Source organism: Heterobasidion irregulare, assembly GCF_000320585.1.
Source record: "Heterobasidion irregulare TC 32-1 unplaced genomic scaffold scaffold_10, whole genome shotgun sequence".
In the NCBI taxonomy this organism is placed as follows: domain Eukaryota; kingdom Fungi; phylum Basidiomycota; class Agaricomycetes; order Russulales; family Bondarzewiaceae; genus Heterobasidion; species Heterobasidion irregulare.
In genome coordinates this window covers 807,951-826,619 of record NW_009258206.1, presented here as the reverse complement: position 1 = coordinate 826,619, position 18,669 = coordinate 807,951, and the positions used below count along the sequence as shown (strand labels likewise).

Here is an 18,669-nt window from a genome sequence, read left to right as displayed (position 1 = left end):
AAGCAGTTGCGTGATCTCTCCCTCGAACAATACGCTTCTAGTACCACCGTCTAAGTTATCTCTATTCAAAGTCTCCCCGAGATCTGAGCCCTATTGTGCTTTTGAAGTCCCACAGATTACGAGCGGAAGGATTCGTACAGTCCTCGCCGGTTGCCCGGTCGTGTAGCCTCCGGCCCGGACCCGGGCCGCTTTGTTCTGTCATCTCTTCGGAAACTGAACTGCTCGTCGAATAGGGCTCAGAGCTTGTGTACCATTTTATTGATGAGTAGCAGTATATTTAACAGTGATCGCTGTCAGATTTTCAGTAGAGGCAAGGGATGCTGAGAGTTCTGGGCGGCCGATATGAATGCAGAAGTGTGGTGTGGCCCTGGCAGACTCGGACTCGGACTGACCACAATATTAACAGCGTCAGCAGCGCATCAACGAACTTGCTGTCAGGTCATCCAAGGTACACGTATGAGCGCCAATATGAATACTATTACACAGTTGAGTGCGATCTTGACCTCTTCCACACCTCGTGCATTTAACCTTTTTGCGTTGTACAGATTTTCAGCTCTTCGTTCACGTTTTGGCCTTGATCAGTCCCGCCATCAAATCAAAGCTGTTCCCATCTGGCTGCAGGTCGATAAACCCCGTGTCTGCGCTGCCACCGACGCTCCACGCCCCGCGCTCCGGAAGAGTTCTGAGCAGCCCATAGTCGGGCGTGATGCCCACGATGCGCACCGCGCGCGGCGGGGTGACCGTCGTAAGCGTCACAAGCTGGTCTCTGTGATGAACAGCAAGCGCAAGAAAGATGAATACCGGCAAGGGAGGTGAAATGAAAGGAAGGGAAGGAGCCACGCACGAGTGCATCCACGCGTCCAGGTACGCGTCCGCGAACTGTGCCCAGCTCCCGCGCGCGCGAATGAATTCCTCCCACATGCTTTCGAACTTGGTCATGATCAACGCAAGCATCATTTCTGGCGATGGTGCGCCCCCGGGTGTCGCGAGGAATGCAAGCGACGCGAGCGGTGCGGGTGTCGCCACGTTCAAGCCGCACCCTGCGGGGGTAAATCCATATTTTTGCAGGACGGAAGTTCAGTGAATCCAATGTCAGAAGGCTTGAATCGACCGCATCATGGAGAAGAATAAGAGAGCGAACGCACCGACGATGAGGTCGACCTTTCCCCCTGAGAAGCTTGTGTGCACGAGGATCCCGCCGACCTTCTTCCGCTCCCCGCCTCTCATCTCTATGTAGATGTCATTTGGCCATTTCAGCCGTACGCCTGCGCCACGATCCCCACCAAGCCCACGGGGATCACGACATGCCCGCACGACGGCGAGTGCGAAAAGGTACTGCACAAATACGAGGCGCGCCGCGGGGAGCGCAGAGAGCGGGACGTGCAGGAGTAGAGAGAATTGGAGACAGCCAAGGGGTGAGAGCCACGTATTCGCACCGCGTCCACGGCCGGCGAGCTGGTGGGTTGCGAGAGAGAGGAGCGGGGAGGGGAGGATGTTGAGAAGATGTGGATTTCTGGGGTCGCAGCGTGTGCAGGAGTGATCATAAATATATTGGTGATCTCAGAATTGAATCAGGTGCGCACTTGTCTAGCATTGTTTGCGTGCTGGTAATCACTTCGCCATAGAGCAGGGCCTCTCCCAGGCCCCATCCTTCCTCATCCCTGGCTTTTTCCGAAGTCGGCGGTTCCTCGTGCTTTCTCGCTTCCCGTAATGCATCGAAATACCCGCGCACATCAAATAGCGGGGTTATTTTATTTGAGGGCAATTCTCCCGGCGCGAGCACCATAATGCGCCTCACCTGCTCACCGTCTTCATGCGTTCGCGCCTGCTCAAGTACGTCGGGTGCGAATGCCTCAAAGTGGAAAGTGTCCACCGCGTCTTTGATCACGTGCGCCACACCGCCTAGGGCAGGATACGCGGGCACATCAAGTGCGGAAAGGATTGCGGGGAGTATGGTGCGATTCTGCGGATGTGCAATAAGCAGTTGAGGGAGGACATGGGTAGGTGGCAAAGAGGAAACTGATGGTGATTGGGAGTCAACAGAGGGAAGCGAGAGGCCCAAGGCTGCTAGAGCACGCGCGAGCAACGTCTGCACACTCCTGTCGCCAGATGCGTCGTCTATCGCGATATCCCAAAACGCGACGTGCCCATTTTTCGCACCGACGGAGAGATCGAGAGCGGCCGGAGCTCCGTGATCCTGTTGGCCTCCTGCTTCAGCTTCAGCCCCCTTCCTTACCTCCCACCGCGCAAGCACCGTATCCGGCGTCACACACGTCTCCGCAAACACGACTCCCGCGCTCCGCACGTCACGGAGAACCTCGCCCGAGTTTATGTGGAGCGCCTCAACCTGCATTGGTTCAGATGTATCTGGTGCAGGCACAGAGGGGTATACGTATGCCCTCGCAGCGGGAGCAAAGAACCTAAGTGCCTGGCTCTCAAATCCCGTGCTCGCTGCCGTTCCGATGCCCATACCGAGCGCGAGTAGACGCCCGCCCTCCTCCGCATAGCGTTGCACTGCGGCGGCAGCGGCCCGCGACATACCTGCGCCTCGATGCAGCACAACGAGGGCGCATGAGGGCGCCCAGGGTTGCGTCGCGAGCGCAAGAGCGGTGATGGGTTGAACTGTATAGAAGGGAGCGAGGAGCAGGCGCAAGGTGGGGGTTAAAGGGGAGATAGTAGCAGAGGGAGTATAGACAAGGACGTCCATGTGGAGATAGATATTTGGACACAGTTAAATGGAGATCGTTATTGATGGGGGCGTATTGGCATATGCGCAAAGTCCCGGCGCGAACAAGTCGATGATTTCGCAGTCGGCTACAGTTGAATAATCCCTCGATCGTAGGGCGACTCAAACCGTGAATGTCCATGCACTTTGAGAAGAGGAGAGGATATGATTGCAGATTCCACTCTGTCCATAAAAGTTGGGAATTTTACCCTAGATGACCCATATTGGGGTTTCTGAACATAACGTGGTCACGTTTTTTGCACTACTTGCTCCCGGGCTGTATTCGGTCCACAATCGCGTCACCAGCTGGGAATTCGTTCCATGAAGCCGGCCCAAAGTACTGCACACTGGCAGATGTGTTTGTCTGGAGGCCACGCCGTATGAAGGAGAATTGTCGGAATCGCCGTCTTTGGGAGGCTAGGCACATCACCGAGTAGTATCCTGTAGCGCTCGGCGCTCGCAGAGTGCTATCTCGCAGGCATTCATGGCCTATGGCGGTCCGCCGTGAACTTGAGGCGTTTTCTTGACTCAGAAACCCCGACGGCCGCGTTACTGAATGCTGTAAATTTGGAGATAGGTACGTTCAAACACTCGTTGCAATCCGAATAGCGCCGTCATCAGAAAGCGCCCTCGTCAGCTTTCGATGTTTATCTTCAGAAATACTAGCCTCATTTGCCTGGCACTCTCGATGGCGAGGTAGGTAGGTTCTGTGGAAGGTGAATATACATACCCACCTGATACATGTTGGTGAGGACTCTGATTCGAACGTCAGGTTTGTTTGGCTCCACAGATCACTAGCATATCGCCGACGAAACGAGCCATAACCCCGAGGGTGTTGTACGTTGTGATATGATCCGTTTCATACCTCGGCGCAGACTCCAGGCGTAGAGTGGCGAAGCGTTTGAAATGGGCATCCATTGGAGGTAAGATAATACCCATCAATCCTCATCAGCTGCGTTAACCAGTCTTGATCGATGAAATCCCTGGCTCCCTCATTTCCCCAACTAGTCTCAGCGGCGAGTCAAATATCCAGCCGATAGGCATTAGCAAAGCAATGATAGCTGCTGTGGGGATGCTATATCTTCCTTTTCCATACTGTACGTTTTCTATATCTGTCCCTTGAACCCTGACTATCTCTTGCTACTGTTTCTGTTATCTGAGTGCATCTCTTTGCAGACCGATGATCATGTTTTCTATAATTTCGGATGCCGTCATACCATCTGTTGTTGCTAGACCGAAATGCCCAAGGCGCGAGACATTCATATATCTCCATGTTCGATGGGTCAGATAGACCATCATGACACAGCTGATAGGAATACATTTTTAATATACCAGGTACATAGCATCGTCCCTGTTGGGCGCTTGAGAGGTCCCTGCAATGTTTGAAGTGGATTCGTGCTGGTGTCATGGTCCGATTTAAAACAAGCATTCGTATTAAAGGAGGCCTAGTTTGTCCTTTGAAACTAGCTTAGCTTCTTAGTGCCTGCTGAACCGACCAGCAGTCTCAGAGTGGTGTCAACCTTTCCTCTCCCCTCCTTCAACATGTTCGTGGGCATATTGGACTGCATTGTCTTACTCGGTGGTGCTATTCTCCTCAATGGCTATCTTAAGAGGCGGCGAACATCTGGCCTTCCTTACCCTCCTGGTCCCTTGCCGCTTCCCCTCATCGGAAACGTCTTCGATATACCTAAACGCAAAGCATGGGAGACATATGCACAATGGGCAAAACAATATGGTGCGTTTCGTTTCCAACTTCGTTCCTAGTTACCATCTCACGTACTATGTACAAATTCCAGGTGATTTGATGTCTATCCAAGCCCTAGGACAAACCGCCGTCATCGTGAACTCGGCTAAGATCGCCCGCGACCTATTGGAGAAACGTGGCTCGATCTATTCTGACCGCCCGGTTGTTCCTGCGCTCGAACTGTACGTCGTATTTTATTTGTCCACGATTCCTTGTCTCAAAAACAATGACGCACCGGTGGATAATTTACCAGGATGAAGTTTGACTTCAACGTGTTCATGGCACGATACCGAACGAGCAGATGGAAGATCGGGCGGAAGATCGCGGAGCACAGTCTCCGTCAGAGCGCCGCTGTGGCTTATAGACCAATGCAACTGCGCAAGATCCACGACTTCTTGAGGAAACTTGTACACACTCAGGATGTTTGGAGCGACATCCAGCAGTGAGTACACAGGTTTGCTATGCCCGACGGTTTATTGATCCGCTTGACAGTATGACCGCAGCGATCATCATGTCCCTTACATATGGATACGAGATCGCTGAGTCCCACGACAAGTTCGTGGGCCAGGTGGAAGGGATTGTCCAGAGAGCGTCGGCTGCCATCCTTCCTGGTGCAACTTTGATCAATTTTTTGCCGTTTTGTGCGTTGCGTCTCGCTAGACGATTTTTTCCGATATATTCACAAAGTCACAATGCAGTGAAATATCTTCCCGCATGGCTCCCAGGGATGAGTTTCAAGCGAGATGCGCTCGATCACATAGAAGAGACGATATTCACTGTCGACGCTCCATACAGCTTCACTCAGGGAGAAATTGTTCGTTAGTTATTGATGTTCCCCCGTCGGTTTGCTAACCACTATGGGTGTTCTATAGCGTCAGGGAACTGCGCGACCGTCTGTTATATTGGAAAGTATGAAGACCTTTTCCGACAGGACCATGACCAATGACGAAGAGGACGCCCTGAAAGGGGTGGCAGCAACCATGTACATAGGTGAGTCACATTAGACCTTTGATCTATATCGTCTTTCCTAACTTGTGATCAAAGCCGGTTCGGACACGGTAGGTTGCACCTATGATGTGTCTGCCACACTCCCCCTGACTTCTGTTCGAACCAGTCGAACTCGTTGCTGGGCAGCTTCCTTCTAGCCCTTGTCGAATATCCAGATGTCCAGAAACGGGCGCAAGAAGAGATCGACCTGGTTGTTGGGCGTGATCGGCTTCCGGATTATGATGATAGGCCACGATTGCCTTACATCAATGCGGTATGCCAGGAGCTCATGAGGTGGAGGATGGTCACGCCGCTTGGTAAATAGCAATTTTTTTGTCACACCACACGTACCAAATCATGCTTTCTGTAGGTGTCGTCCATACGACTACAGAAGACGATGTATACGAAGGATACTTTATTCCAAAAGGTATGGGCGATCACTTGGAGCATTTCAATCAACCTCGCTAACGCCGGTTTTCAGGCTCGCAAATCTGGGTCAACGCCTGGTACGTAGTCTTCTCGCTCGACAACATCCCGAGTGATGACATGGCTTGATGTTCCAGGGCTATGCTTCACGATCCTATTGCCTATCCAGATCCAGAGAGCTTCCGTCCCGAACGTTTTCTGACTTCCGATGGAACGGTCATCGAGGACCCTCTCCTCAACTCTGCTTTTGGATGGGGTAGAAGGTGAGCGCGCAAACACCATCTTGCTTTTTTCCAGATCAGTGACCTTTCATCACACACCATAGAATTTGTCCTGGTCGTTTCCTAGCAGACGCAAACATCTGGGCCATCGTTGCCTCCGTCTTGTCGACTTTTGTCGTGGGGAAGGCCAAAGATGCGCAAGGGAAGGAAATTCCTGTGAACGGGGAATTCACCGACGAGGGCATCGTATGGTTAGTTTATTTCTTCCCTTCAAAAAAACACACACAAATAAAACCATCTCGTCCAGCCAACCCCTCCCGTTCCCATGCTCGTTGGTGCTGAGAGACGCGCGGGCAGGCCAGTTAGTTGCAGACACGAAGCTCGAGACCGAATGACGGCGCTCTCCTTGACTGCTTTTACTAAAGTTCCAGCTAGACTGTATTTTAGACATCTTATAAGCTCATGTTTGATGAGCCAAAATTAGGCTCCTCCATCCTGTACTATTATCGCCGTCTTGTGCATCGTGGAAAATAGTGAATCGAGGCTGGATGGAGCGTTGGACCTGACTTATTCGACTGTTAACAAGTTATGGAGAGCCAAAGGTAAATTTTGACTATTGGCCGTTGTGGCGCAATGGTAGCGCATCACCTTCCTATGGGCAGTGAGGTGGGGGTTGCGGGTTCGATACCCGTCAGCGGTATTTTTCGTTCATCAACTTCTGGTCAGTCGTAGACTCCCTATATTCAGTTCCAAACCTAGTTCCTCTTCCCTGACGTGCGCATGCCACTGGACTTGACCATGGAGCGATGATTCATGAATTTCGTACACTATACCTATACACCACACAATGTTTCCTTTAGTTACAGCCTCTATAGCTTTCATACGTTGGTTTCAGCAATGAGCTGTTTCGACTGGGCATCTCTCGGAACAATTGAAAATTGGAAAGGCGTGGGATGGCTAAGCTATATCTTTAATGACTCCGTTGCCGATTAACAGGACCATGTTGGCTCACCAGATCAGTCCGTGATCAGTCAAAGCATCGTCCACAGGTATGTCCCTCCCTTCAACGTCTTTGGCTTTGCGGATAGTGAACACAGATAATACGGACGCGACAGCGGCCCATATAGTGGCGTCCGCGAGGAAACGTCCCGGGCATACTCTAGTATAACAAAGCGAACTCATTCAGTAGTGTGATGTGAGCTTGTAGCGTGACACACAACAATACGGACCTCCTGCCGAAGCCAAAGGCAGCTTTAAGTGCAGGGTCATCAATTAGGGTACCGTCCGGTGACAAGAAGCGTTCAGGACGGAAGGTATCTGGGTCAGGATATGCGGCAGGATTTTGGAACATGGCCCTGTAAGCAATGGAGATTACCAATGATGTCATCGGTCAGTCTGCGACGTTTCCAAGGTAGGTCGGGTGAATCAAGTACCAGACATTTGCAAGGACCTGCGATCCTGTGGTGTCGTATGAGTAATGGCATGAGAGTTGATTATGAATGGTGAATGACCTTTTGGAATGAAGTACCCTTCATAGACATCATCTTCTGTAGTGGTATGCGGGAGTGCTAGGAGGCACTTTGTTAACGACCGTGCTTTTCAAGTTAGAATATTCACTCACCCATCGGGGCGACTGGCCTCCACCGGCGAAGTTCCTGGCACACTGCTTCAACATATGGCAGCTGAGGACGGTCATCGAAAGTTGGCAGGCGTTCCCTTCCTATTACAGTGTCTAGCTCTTCCTGAGCACGCCTCTGAACATCCGGAGAGAGGGTCAGTGCCTTGAACAAGCAAGAAATTGCGGACGTCATCTATTTAGTATATTATTCAGACTGGGGGATGGAAGGCGCAGTCGAGCATCTTAGCGTACTGTGTCGGTACCAGCTATATCAAGTGTTAGACAATGAGAGGAGGATTTCAGAAGCGCTGGAGTTTGTGTAACTCACCTAGATAAGTTGTAGCCGCAACTTCCTTGAGTATGTGCTCTTCGGTCTTCGTCAGACCAGTATTCGAGAATGAGGTAAAGCATTCGTCGACCATTGACGGCTCCGCTGACCCTTTTTGCTATGTTTCCCAGCTCAATATCTGTCAGATATGTAGCCGTCACAAGATCGACTTACAATTTCCCCTTTTGCAAACTCAAACGGTGCATCTATAGTTTCTTGAACTTGTTGCCACTTGCGTATAGCCTCTCTCTTCAAGCCTAAGCCCGGAAGCCATGCTGGAAGATGTCGCACTAGCCAAAAGCCTCGTTGAAACCTGTAATATCTGGGATTGTCTGAAGGGCAACGTACACGTCGGAAATGTGTTGATTATCGTAGCCCCAGGCAGCATAGCGGCTATCGCTCTCTCGACAGCGTCTTCAGCTAGCTCCACAAAATAATCCCTCGGCTCTGTTGTCTTGTATCCATAGGTCACAGACATAATGATGGCTGCTGTCAGCCTGGATTTAAACATAAGTCAAGACATGTCATGTATAATCGTGGACAGAACTGACTGCCTGCAATAATCGATAACATTATCTGGGCAGTGGACGATTTTTCTGAGGAAACGGTGTACCTCTCGCATCTGCATGGGTCTATATGTCATCGAAGTGCTCTGGCGGAAACTGTGATCTATCATGTTTCGCCCTATCTTCCAGGAATTTCCATATCGTTTCACAGATAAGTTGAAATTCAGGTTCATCCTGTGGTGACATCTATCGTAAGAGTTGAGAAATTTGCATGGAGGCCAAGACATACATCTCGAACGCAGGGAATGCGGGGCGGTCTGAGTATATCGAGCTGCGCCTCTCAAAGAGATCGCGGGCAACTTTAGGAGTGTTAAGGATCACTATTGTCTGACCAAGGACTTTGAGAGAGATGATATCGCCTGATGCATGATGTTTAAGTTGGGACGAGTACGTCTGGGCGTGTGGTAAGAAGACCACTCACCGTATATTTGTGCCCAACGAGCATATGTCACCCAAGATGATCGTGTAGGAATGTCAAGGATATTGCCAATGATGGGAAGAGGTTTGGGACCTGGAGGAGCTGGGAGGCCAGAAGGGTTTGTGCGCCTTCGAAGATATACTCTGAGGATAGCAAAGGCAAAGAGCACAGCGGCGTAGTCTGCAAGTTTTATTAACATGTTCGAAGAGGGACAAAGATGCTAGTAAGAGACCGTGTTGGACTCCCTTACCTATATGGCTGGGTTACACTGGGGCGTATCATTGGAATCGATTCCGTCCTGCGATTTAGGTGAGTGCGCTATCCTGGGACGGGATATCTTAGAATGACACAGAGCGATTTAAACCCCACATCATTAAGGTTTGTGGAGCAGTGTCCTGTCTCCTACGAAGCTTGAAGGATGTGCAAACCTTTTAGAAATGCAGTGGCCATACTACTCAGGTAATAACTTAGCATAAGCCACTACGACATGGGGTGCAATTGAACATAGCGAATAAGCGAATAAGCGGCTTTAGTTAATGTAGAAGTTCGGTTATATAGGCAGACAATACCGTGAGGATTAACATTAGTCGATGGCGCATTGAGAGCAGTTATCTGCAGTGCTCAGCAGCTATCTGCAGTGCCCGGCAGCTACGGCATTCGATAAAAATACTTTCAGAGCTCTGGTACAGTAACGCGATTTGCATAAGGGTACGAAAGGGATTACTCACGATGCACTTGACCTGCTAAACGCACCGTACATTATAGGACATATGGATCGCGGCACGTCAGCGTGCTTTGAACAAATAAGCGCGCGATCGACCGTGCTGAGTAAACAAGGTACCTAGGGTGTTCCTAACTAGGCTCGCCGCTGTTAACGGCCCACGACTTTTGCTGAGTGGGGATGGTGATGGTAGTAGTACTTAGAAATGGTCGGAGGAGGCGTCAGTCAAGCTCGATCGAGTGCGTGACCGCCGTGTCCCCAAGGTGCGTGAAGTACACGCCGCGACGTGCTCCATGTCCGAGTTGCCCGGATCATCCCAACATTCTCCCTGCTGATCTGGCGCAACATCTCCTAGCGTTATCAACACCCGCCACGCTCAGACCCACGAGCAAACTAACGAGGACGCGGGCGACTCACGATGCTGCGGAAGTTCGAGACGGTGCCGTTGTGCATGAAGCTGTGCCGCCCGAATATGAAAGGGTGGTCGTTCGTCTGCACGACGGGCGGCGCGCTCGCCGCGCGGATGTGCGCGAGGATGCAGCTCGACGCGGTGTTGCCGCATATGTAGATGAACGTCGGGTCCGTCAACCTGCGCCCCAACAGCCGTGATCAGGTCGGCGATCGCGCATAGGGCTTACGCGGGCGCGACGGTCTTGTACATCGCGGGGCGGGGGCCCTGCATGAATTTGGACGCGAAATGGGCGCGCGTGTGCGTGTACCATGCAATGCCGAAGTCGTCGATGTTGAACATCAGGTTTCCTGCCCACAATAGAGCGTGGTAAGTCACATTGAGGGGAGCAGCGACTCGGACTGACGGAGAGCGAGAATTTTCTTAGCCGCGGTTTTTGTTCGACGTTCTCGTCGGGATCACTAGGTGTAAGCGATACCGTCGCAGCGATGATCTCTGCATCCGCCGCACCTGGCAAATACTGATCGTGCACTCTGTCAGCGCTCCTCGTTCGTTTCGGAACGGCGAAGCTGGCGCACTGTTTGGTAGCAGGAGAATTGTCTCGCTCACCGCATGTTTCGGGTCGATTAAGACATCTTCCAGTAGAACCGGGTTGCTGAGACGGCATTCCGTCGTCAGTGGGCCCTCAGCAGTCCCTCAGCGTAGCGCGCCGTCAGTCAGGATCACATGTTGCTTAGTCATAGACTCGATTACTATCAGGTTCTCACGCGTATAGCCGGTTCTCTTTGCGAGGAACACTGCCAATGCGTGCCATACTGTAGGTGTGCAGCGCTAATTCTGATTGAGCAACACCCAATTATACATAGGAACGAAAAACATCTGTTCAAGACTAAGTATGCAGTCCCTATAACTCCTCCATGGGGTTGGTTGATGTTTCAATGATCAACTGTTCCGATCGCACATCTCTCGGAATAATCGAGCATTTAAATGGCGTGGGATGGCTAGGGCAAGTTTTTATTGTGATTGTGAACGAATGTGAGAGATATCACTAGTCACTTACCAGATCAAGGCGTGGTCGGTAAAGACATCGCTCACAGGAATTTCCTTTCCTTCAATATCTTTGGCTTTCTCGACGGTAAGAACGGATAGGACAGACACAACAACTGCCCATAAAGTGTCATTTGCTAGGAAGCGTCCAGGACATAGTCTATGCGACCGGTAAAGTCCCATAGTGAGTGTGAGTACGTGATGAAATCGATAATTGGGCTGACCTCCTTCCAAAGCCAAAGGCAGCTCTCACGAGCGGGTCCTCGATGAAGGTGCCATCCGATGCTAAGAAGCGATCAGGTCGAAAAACCTCTGGCTCAGGATACACAGCGGGATCGTGAAGCATAGCCCTAATGTTGATGCATGATCACATATACGTTGAGGGACCATTAAACCTAGAGATATACGAGAAATTAGCGTACCAGCAATTTGCGAGGACCTGCGATCCTGTTTCATATGAGCATGCATCCATACACAGCATTTAGAAAATCTACACCTTTCGGGATAAAGTATCCTTCATAGACATCATCTTTTGAAGTGGCATGTGGAAGTGCTAGCAGGAAATGAACAATATATCATGCGATGACGTGCAGAAGCCTATTCACCAAAAGGCGCAACTAGCCTCCATCGTCGAAGTTCCTGGCATATGGCCTCAACGTAGGGTAGTTGATGACGGTCCTGAAAATCTGGAAGACGATCCCTCCCTACTGTAGCATCAAGTTCGTCCTGGGCATGCTTCTGGACGTCGGGGTAGAGGGCCAGTGCTACGAAGAAGCCAGCGATGGTAGAGGTTGTCTGTTTCCGAGAGAGATAAAAATGAAGGGCAGAGGGTCAAGGAAATATATGGCGTACTGTGTCAATACCAGCTGCACGTAGTAAGGAAATCAATGACGAGAACACTATATGCAAATTTCAAGGTGCACGCACCTATATAGCTTGTAGCTGCGACCTCCTTTAATATTGTTTCTTCTCTTTCCGTCAGACTGGTGTTAGAGAACGATTCAAAGCATTCGTGGATCATGGATGGCCGCGCTGTTCCATTTTTCTGCATTGTACCAGTTCAATGAACAAGAGAAAATGAGTGTAGGCGGAGGCGAACTAACGATTTCCCCCTTCGTAAATTCGAATGGAGCATCTACGGTCTCCTGTACTTGCTGCCACTTGCGTATGGCCTCTCTCTTAAAACTCATGCCAGGCAACCATGCTGATAGGTACTTCACTAAAGCACAATCTCGTGAGAACCTCCTTACAATATCGTTTTGAACGCGACTTGCATGCCGGGAAGGTGTTGATAACAGTCGCACCGGGTAGCATAGCTGCTACTGCTCTCTCGACAACATCTTCGGCAAGATCTACGAAATGATCTTTCGGTTCTTTGACTTCATAGCCATAAGTCAAGGACATTATGACAGCGGCTGTCAGCCTGTCAAGTGAATGTGTATGTTCAGATGTGTAAAAATAAAGACGCTAATGGGTAGAACTGACTGCCTGCTGCTAACGACAACATCATCGGTGCCGCGGACCAATTTTCCGAGAAAACGACGGGCTTCCCGGATCAACATGGGTCGATAGGTCAATGAGGCGCTTTGACGAAGACTGTGATCCGCCATGCTTCTCCCTGTCCTCCAGTAGCTTCCGTACGGTTTGATAGTTAGGTTGAAATTGAGGTTCATCCTAGTATATGTTATGAGAGAGTTATGAGATCAGTGTATAGCTTGCACGAAGGCTAAAGTGAGCGCGCACATTTCTAATGATGGCAAGGCGGGGCGGTCTGAGTAGATTGTACCACGCTTCTCCAACAGATCGCGGGCCACTTCATGCGAGTTCAGGACTACTATGGTTTGACCAAGTACTTTTAAAGACATGATACCACCTAGTGGATACCGGTTCAATCTGAGTGGTGACTTCTTCCATGAAGAAAATAGACTCACCATATTGCTGTCCCCACTGAGCATACGTCTCCCACGATGCTCGCTTCGGTATGTCGAAGATATTACCGATGATAGGAAGAGGTTTTGGGCCCGGAGGAAGAGGTAAGCCAGATGGATTTCGCCGCCTCACAAGATACGCTCTAAGGAGGGCAAGAATAACGATCACAAGGGCATAATCTGCGAGTCTGAACATCGAAGTAGGACGAAGGCGCTACGAGGAAGTTGACAACTCTGAAGGCTGTGGGTTCAAGTAGGCCCAGAAGTATCTTCAAACTCGACTCCACTAGCACCGTTTAATAAAGTAAGAGGTGGGACTTTGCCAAGTCCCAGGGCAGAAAGAAATTCCAGGAGATCAGCTAATTCTATTGTATGGAGCAGCGCCTTTCCAATGTGGTGCGCGTCTATTTCGGAAAGAAACGAGAAGAGACCGTTGAATCAGTGCGGAAAATGCGGCCTGGTCACTTCTCGCCAGTCAGGCGGGTAAGGAATACGGTCTATTCCTAGTTCCAGTTCCATGATTTCATTGGCATGAGGCTAGGTGAACGATGCCATCACTGCATCGCGGATCATTATCAACAATTGTGTGATTAAAAAGATGGAACACACATTGTGACGAGCAAAACGGCCTTGTCATTGGATGGTGACACCGAAACCGAGAATAGAGAGCCACTAAGATTCAGTGGCGTCAAAAACGAAGGCATATGGGTTTACCATAGTTCATCATAACCCCGTGATCGGGTTAGAAATCTTTCCGAGAGTCATCTTCACTTGTTTTGCATGCCCTCTACTCAGGCAGAAAACTGAGTATGTCTGAATCTTCCAGAAAAGCTTGTCAACGACTTCCACATCTAGAGGACGACAAAAAAGTGCACTTCTCTTACAGATATATCGATGGGCAACTTCTGAAAGCGGTCCTATTGCTGTCTGATCGAGCATCTAAAGTTTAGATCATCCCCGTTTCAAGGTGTCTTTTACGAACTCGAAAACGAATGCCTTAATTAGAAAGCTCTTCGGAAAATTTACTTCCAAAGTCGGTACACTTGACTAGGCATCATGGACATAGTATTACCGGCTCATGACAGGTTGCGCACGTTGCATGGTGAGTGCCAATGCAAGTCCCATTTGAGATCTAGAAACGCCGAGGCACAACGGTTGGGCAATCAGCACGAACCTTCCAATGAAGAAGGTCACAAGGCTCCTCGCATCAAGACTGATGCCTCGGTGCCAATCAACCTTCATCAAGAGAAAAAATCGTCAATCATACTGGAAAATGTTGTGAACAACATGCTACATACACGTACCGCCAACCTTGGTTATCTTGCGCCACACCTGCGTCATGTATATTTCCTGACACGCCTTCCACATAATGAGAAAGAAAAACCAATGCAATCAATTACGCTCCCCCCTGTGACGCTGCCGTACCGTGTCCATGAACAAATGTAAACAAAATTGTACAATCTTCTCCAATGGGCTCGCGCACGCGCAGAACCTAATTCTGGTCCTCGACAAGGCTCTTGCTTGCCTTGAGGTCCGCTTCCACCATCTCCTTGATGAGGGAGTTAAAGTCGACTTTGCGCTTCCAGCCTAGCTGCTTCTCTGCTTTTGCGGGATTGCCAAGGAGAAGCCTATGGATGCCAGCAACCACACCAAAGGTCAGGAAACGCCAGGGAAGGCTGAGAGGTACGTACTCCACTTCAGCGGGACGGAAGTATCCTGGATCGACCTTGACGACGGCCTTTCCGTTCTTGGTGTTAATGCCGACCTCCTGTTCGCCTTTGCCCTCCCATCTACCCGCACCGATCAGCAATGATATATAGCAAAGAGGAGCGAGGAGGCATGCACCTGATGGGAATATCGAGCACGGCAAACGACTTTTCGACAAATTCGCGCACAGGATGCGTCTCGCCCGTAGCAAGGACAAAGTCTTCGGGTGCAGGCTGCTGGAGCATGCGCCACATACCCTCGACATAATCACGGGCTAGCACATCGTGAGTTACGAACGGAATGAGACGAGGATCAGCGCGCACCATGTCCCCAATCTCGCTGCGCGTCCAAGTTGCCCAAGTACAGGCACCCTTGCTTCCCAAGGCTGATGTCTGCCGCGGCGCGCGTGATTTTGCGCGTCACGAAGGTGCGGCCACGACGCGGGCTCTCGTGGTTGAAAAGGATACCGTTGCATGCGTACATGCCGTACGCCTCCCTGTAGTTCTTGCAGATCCAGAACGCGTACAGCTTTGCAACGCCATACGGGGAGCGCGGGTAGAACGGCGTGTTCTCGTCCTGCGGGACGCTCTGCACGAGCCCGTACAGCTCAGAAGTGGACGCTTGGTAGAAGCGCACGTGTCGCTCGAGTCCGCACGTCCGCACAGCGTCGAGCAGGCGAAGCGTGCCGAGCCCGTCGACGTCGCCGGTGTACTCGGCCATCTCGAATGAGACCTTGACGTGCGACTGCGCGCCGAGATTATAGATTTCGGTCGGCTGGACCTGGGCGATGATGTACACCAAGTTGGTACTATCGGAAAGATCGCCATAGTGGAGCTTGAATTTGGTTGGGCCTACGAAGGGGGAAAATGCGGAGATCAGGGTCAAATCAAGCGCGCTCGCGATGAACGAGACACGCACGCTCGTGTTGGTCCTCGTAAAGGTGATGCAGACGACCAGTGTTGAAGCTCGACGAGCGGCGGATGATGCCGTGCACTTCATATCCCTTCTCCAGCAGCAATTCAGTCCTGGAGGCAAGCAGTGTCAACAGCGGGCATCACAAGAGCAACAAATGCTTTGATCAACACGCTACTCACAAGTAGGAACCATCCTGACCAGTGATGCCTGCACCCCACGCACAATCCGAGTCAGTCAAAAAAATACAACCCGCCCAGTCTACGCAAAAAAAGAGAGCTGCGCACCAGAAATGAGTGCAACTTTGCGTTTGAGATATTCCTCGGGCGATGGCAAATTCGTGAGGACAAATGGCGCTGGAACGTCCGTGATCGCTGTCGACATGGCCAATATCGAATCTATTTCTTGTCGAACAGAAGAAATGTAAAGAAGGGTGCGCGGCGATTGAGAAGAGGAGATGGTGGTTGTCGGACGGAGGGATGCGTTTTAATGAAATAGTGTATAGATCGGCTAGTTGCCTTTTTAGGGTGTCATATCAAGCCATTTCTCTTTTTGTCGATTTGGTTCTCAAACGCCATGCGCAGTCGTGCACTCTCTAGACTCTCACTGATAAACAGCGTTGGTTGTTTTTTCGGTTTTTTTTAAAGCTTCGTTAAGTGCTCAGAACACTTCTTCGAGGCGGTCAGAGCGCGGGCAGCTGGTCTTAGTATCGTTTTGACAGCCGGCCTGCACGAGGTCAGATGGGGCAAAGATACAGATGTAATGCGTATACAGAAAACCCTTGCACGCTTTCTATCAATAGTGCGCTCGGAGATCAGTTCAAGTGGGGCAAACAGCTACTCAATGCCTTCTTTTCCTGATGGGTGGACATCGAGCTTTGTGCATTCCCGCCTAGCCCCGGATGGAATAGTAGAAAGATGTGCAAGGTATGCTATGCTTCCAGGGACGTACACAGATGACATTCAAACGAAGCCCATGAACGGAGACTAACCGCCGTCGTGAAATGTGGAGAAATTTTGGCAGGTAACACACATATGTGAGTGGAGTGCGGTGACGAGAGCCGCAGCACTTCATCGCCAGGAACGTGAACGGCACACAAGGCCGTGCCTCGAGCTCGTAAGGCGATATTTACTCGCATCATAGAACTTCTGTAGGAAGCATCTGGACGTCTGTTTGGGAGGTCTGAGCCGTTCAGAATTGTAATATGCAGATTCTACACCATTCAGACACTGCAGCCGCGAGCGTCGTCAGAAATGTATTTCCAAACAAAGCCTGTAGTCCCAACATAACTTTGACCACCCATGGACGAACGCGTTACGCCTTGACCTCCCCAATACGTGCGTTCTGATAGTTCGCGAGGAACCATTGGACAGACTCGTCGAGCGCTTTTTCGAACGGCGTGAACTCGAACTTGCCCCCAAGCAGCCCAAGCAGCTTCTTGTTGGACGCAGGCTTGCGAAACTGGCCATCCGCACGAGTGGTATCGAACTGCAGCACCAATTGATGGAGGTTCGCAAAACAAGCGAGAAACATGCTTACGGTGTATTGGCCCTCGAATTTGAGGGCCTTAACAATCGCATCGGTTACTTCCTTGATGCTCACCTCCTCGTCCTCACCGACTACAAACGGGAAAAAGGGCGTCAATATATCATTCAATATTGATTATGGGTTTGAGAGATACGCACCAGAAAGAATGACGGGCTCCACGTCGTCGTATTCGCGCAGCTGCCAAATAAACAGCTTCGCGAGGTCGCGAGAGTAGATGAATTGACGGAGTGGCTTGCCAGTGCCTGCGACAACAAAAGGCGTGTTGTTTTCTAGCTCACACGTCGGTCAGCATCCGTCTCATGCATGGGGAAGTTTGTGAAGAGAGAAGAGTACTCTTTGCAAGGTAACACTTGTGTATCAGGGCGGGGATAACGTGCGCATCATCAAGATCGCTGTTGATCATTATTATAGCAAGGATGAGTCACGGCGGAGATAGGTGGGAGTGCAAGACGTACTAGTTGTCATAAGGACCGAATACGTTCGTCGGTATCGCAGAAGTGAAGTTGCACCCAAACTCTTCCTTGTATGCCCTACCCAATGATAGAAACACAATCAGCGCTTGCACACGCGTGAAATCGAAAGCCATCGAGCCTACTTATTCGCGACATCTACCATACGCTTCGCGTGTGCATAACCATTGTTGCTCTCGTGGGGCAGGCCAAGGTGGATCTTGGTCTCATCAAGTGGGTACTCGACCTTGTCCGGGAAGACACATGTCGAGAGGCACGAGATGACCTTCGTGACATGTGTCTCATACGAGGTGTGGAGAACATTGTCGTTGATGAGAGTGTTGTCGCGCAGGAACGTAAGCTTGTACTTCATGTTCTTGAACAAACCACCGACTTGTGACAGCGGCGATCAGCTGAAATAAGAGGTGAACAAGAGGTGTATAAAGGACATACCAAGAGCGGCCAAATGGATTACATGCGTGGGCTTGTACTTTTCGAATAGCTTGCGCGTTTGTGCCGCATCCCTGTAAGATACATCGCGGCACGCACAGCGAAGTCAGACTCGGTACATACACCACAATGCAGGACACCAGCTCAGATTGCGTTCGCGACGTGTGATGTCGGTCAAGCATATAGTAAATCCCACACACTCACCTAAGATCTCCCTCCGATGAACTGGCAAATATCCATGTCTCTCCAGGCTGCTTGCCAAAACGCGAGCCCTCGGGCTCTGTCTCGATAACATATTGGATCGCGCGCCCGACGAGGCCTGTGCCGCCAGTAACAAGAATCACTGCCTTTAAGCTCGACATTGTCTTTTGGATCGTGGTATAAGGTCGGGGATGGTAGGGAGATGGAGCGGCGAGGTGGCTTCAAGCGTGAGTGTTAGCAGTTAATTAACTGTGCGCTTCGGGC

At 50.7% G+C, this 18,669-nt stretch overlaps 7 protein-coding genes across 7 annotated transcripts; 1 reads left to right on the top strand and 6 right to left on the bottom strand.

The window, feature by feature from the left end:
- Positions 1–401: 401 nt before the first annotated feature.
- HETIRDRAFT_147935 (uncharacterized protein) lies at positions 402–2,001 on the bottom strand. Its single transcript, XM_009552495.1, has 4 exons — positions 1,584–2,001; positions 1,146–1,513; positions 845–1,040; positions 402–766 (listed from the first exon to the last, which is right to left on the bottom strand). Exons 1-4 carry the CDS (start codon positions 1,784–1,786, stop codon positions 562–564), a joined length of 972 nt encoding a protein of 323 aa, XP_009550790.1. The 5' UTR covers positions 1,787–2,001; the 3' UTR covers positions 402–561.
- A 2,266-nt stretch (positions 2,002–4,267) lies between these two features.
- cyp4 (cytochrome P450 monooxygenase 4) lies at positions 4,268–6,498 on the top strand (the record flags this gene model as incomplete). The annotated part of the gene is made up of 13 exons (XM_009552191.1): positions 4,268–4,460; positions 4,522–4,651; positions 4,723–4,876; positions 4,924–5,110; positions 5,168–5,283; positions 5,342–5,459; positions 5,514–5,547; positions 5,604–5,773; positions 5,827–5,883; positions 5,938–5,962; positions 6,020–6,145; positions 6,208–6,354; positions 6,411–6,498. The coding sequence occupies 13 exons, from the start codon at positions 4,268–4,270 to the stop codon at positions 6,496–6,498; spliced, it is 1,545 nt and encodes a 514-aa protein (XP_009550486.1).
- Positions 6,499–6,981: 483 nt separating this feature from the next.
- cpm92 (cytochrome P450 monooxygenase 92) lies at positions 6,982–9,232 on the bottom strand (the record flags this gene model as incomplete). Its single annotated transcript, XM_009552494.1, has 13 exons — positions 6,982–7,060; positions 7,116–7,262; positions 7,333–7,458; positions 7,537–7,561; positions 7,615–7,671; positions 7,725–7,914; positions 7,974–7,987; positions 8,050–8,167; positions 8,224–8,339; positions 8,398–8,546; positions 8,601–8,801; positions 8,845–8,974; positions 9,037–9,232. 13 exons carry the CDS (start codon positions 9,230–9,232, stop codon positions 6,982–6,984), a joined length of 1,548 nt encoding a protein of 515 aa, XP_009550789.1.
- A 299-nt stretch (positions 9,233–9,531) lies between these two features.
- HETIRDRAFT_446269 (uncharacterized protein) lies at positions 9,532–10,505 on the bottom strand (the record flags this gene model as incomplete). The annotated part of the gene is made up of 3 exons (XM_009552493.1): positions 9,532–10,090; positions 10,172–10,343; positions 10,393–10,505. The coding sequence occupies 3 exons, from the start codon at positions 10,503–10,505 to the stop codon at positions 9,980–9,982; spliced, it is 396 nt and encodes a 131-aa protein (XP_009550788.1). The 3' UTR covers positions 9,532–9,979.
- A 482-nt stretch (positions 10,506–10,987) lies between these two features.
- Positions 10,988–13,334, bottom strand: HETIRDRAFT_65596 (uncharacterized protein; the record flags this gene model as incomplete). Its single annotated transcript, XM_009552233.1, has 13 exons — positions 10,988–11,164; positions 11,224–11,370; positions 11,435–11,560; positions 11,633–11,657; positions 11,707–11,763; positions 11,816–12,005; positions 12,063–12,076; positions 12,138–12,255; positions 12,314–12,429; positions 12,476–12,633; positions 12,696–12,884; positions 12,954–13,083; positions 13,142–13,334. 13 exons carry the CDS (start codon positions 13,332–13,334, stop codon positions 11,068–11,070), a joined length of 1,560 nt encoding a protein of 519 aa, XP_009550528.1. The 3' UTR covers positions 10,988–11,067.
- An 851-nt stretch (positions 13,335–14,185) lies between these two features.
- HETIRDRAFT_388763 (uncharacterized protein) lies at positions 14,186–16,216 on the bottom strand. The gene is made up of 8 exons (XM_009552492.1): positions 16,045–16,216; positions 15,940–15,967; positions 15,764–15,870; positions 15,169–15,696; positions 14,984–15,119; positions 14,830–14,928; positions 14,437–14,766; positions 14,186–14,374 (listed from the first exon to the last, which is right to left on the bottom strand). Exons 1-7 carry the CDS (start codon positions 16,139–16,141, stop codon positions 14,631–14,633), a joined length of 1,131 nt encoding a protein of 376 aa, XP_009550787.1. The 5' UTR covers positions 16,142–16,216; the 3' UTR covers positions 14,186–14,374; positions 14,437–14,630.
- A 716-nt stretch (positions 16,217–16,932) lies between these two features.
- HETIRDRAFT_388762 (uncharacterized protein) lies at positions 16,933–18,635 on the bottom strand. The gene is made up of 8 exons (XM_009552491.1): positions 18,409–18,635; positions 18,208–18,278; positions 17,901–18,147; positions 17,761–17,835; positions 17,639–17,697; positions 17,443–17,574; positions 17,297–17,376; positions 16,933–17,245 (listed from the first exon to the last, which is right to left on the bottom strand). The coding sequence occupies exons 1-8, from the start codon at positions 18,564–18,566 to the stop codon at positions 17,072–17,074; spliced, it is 996 nt and encodes a 331-aa protein (XP_009550786.1). The 5' UTR covers positions 18,567–18,635; the 3' UTR covers positions 16,933–17,071.
- Between the last annotated feature and the right edge of the window lie 34 nt (positions 18,636–18,669).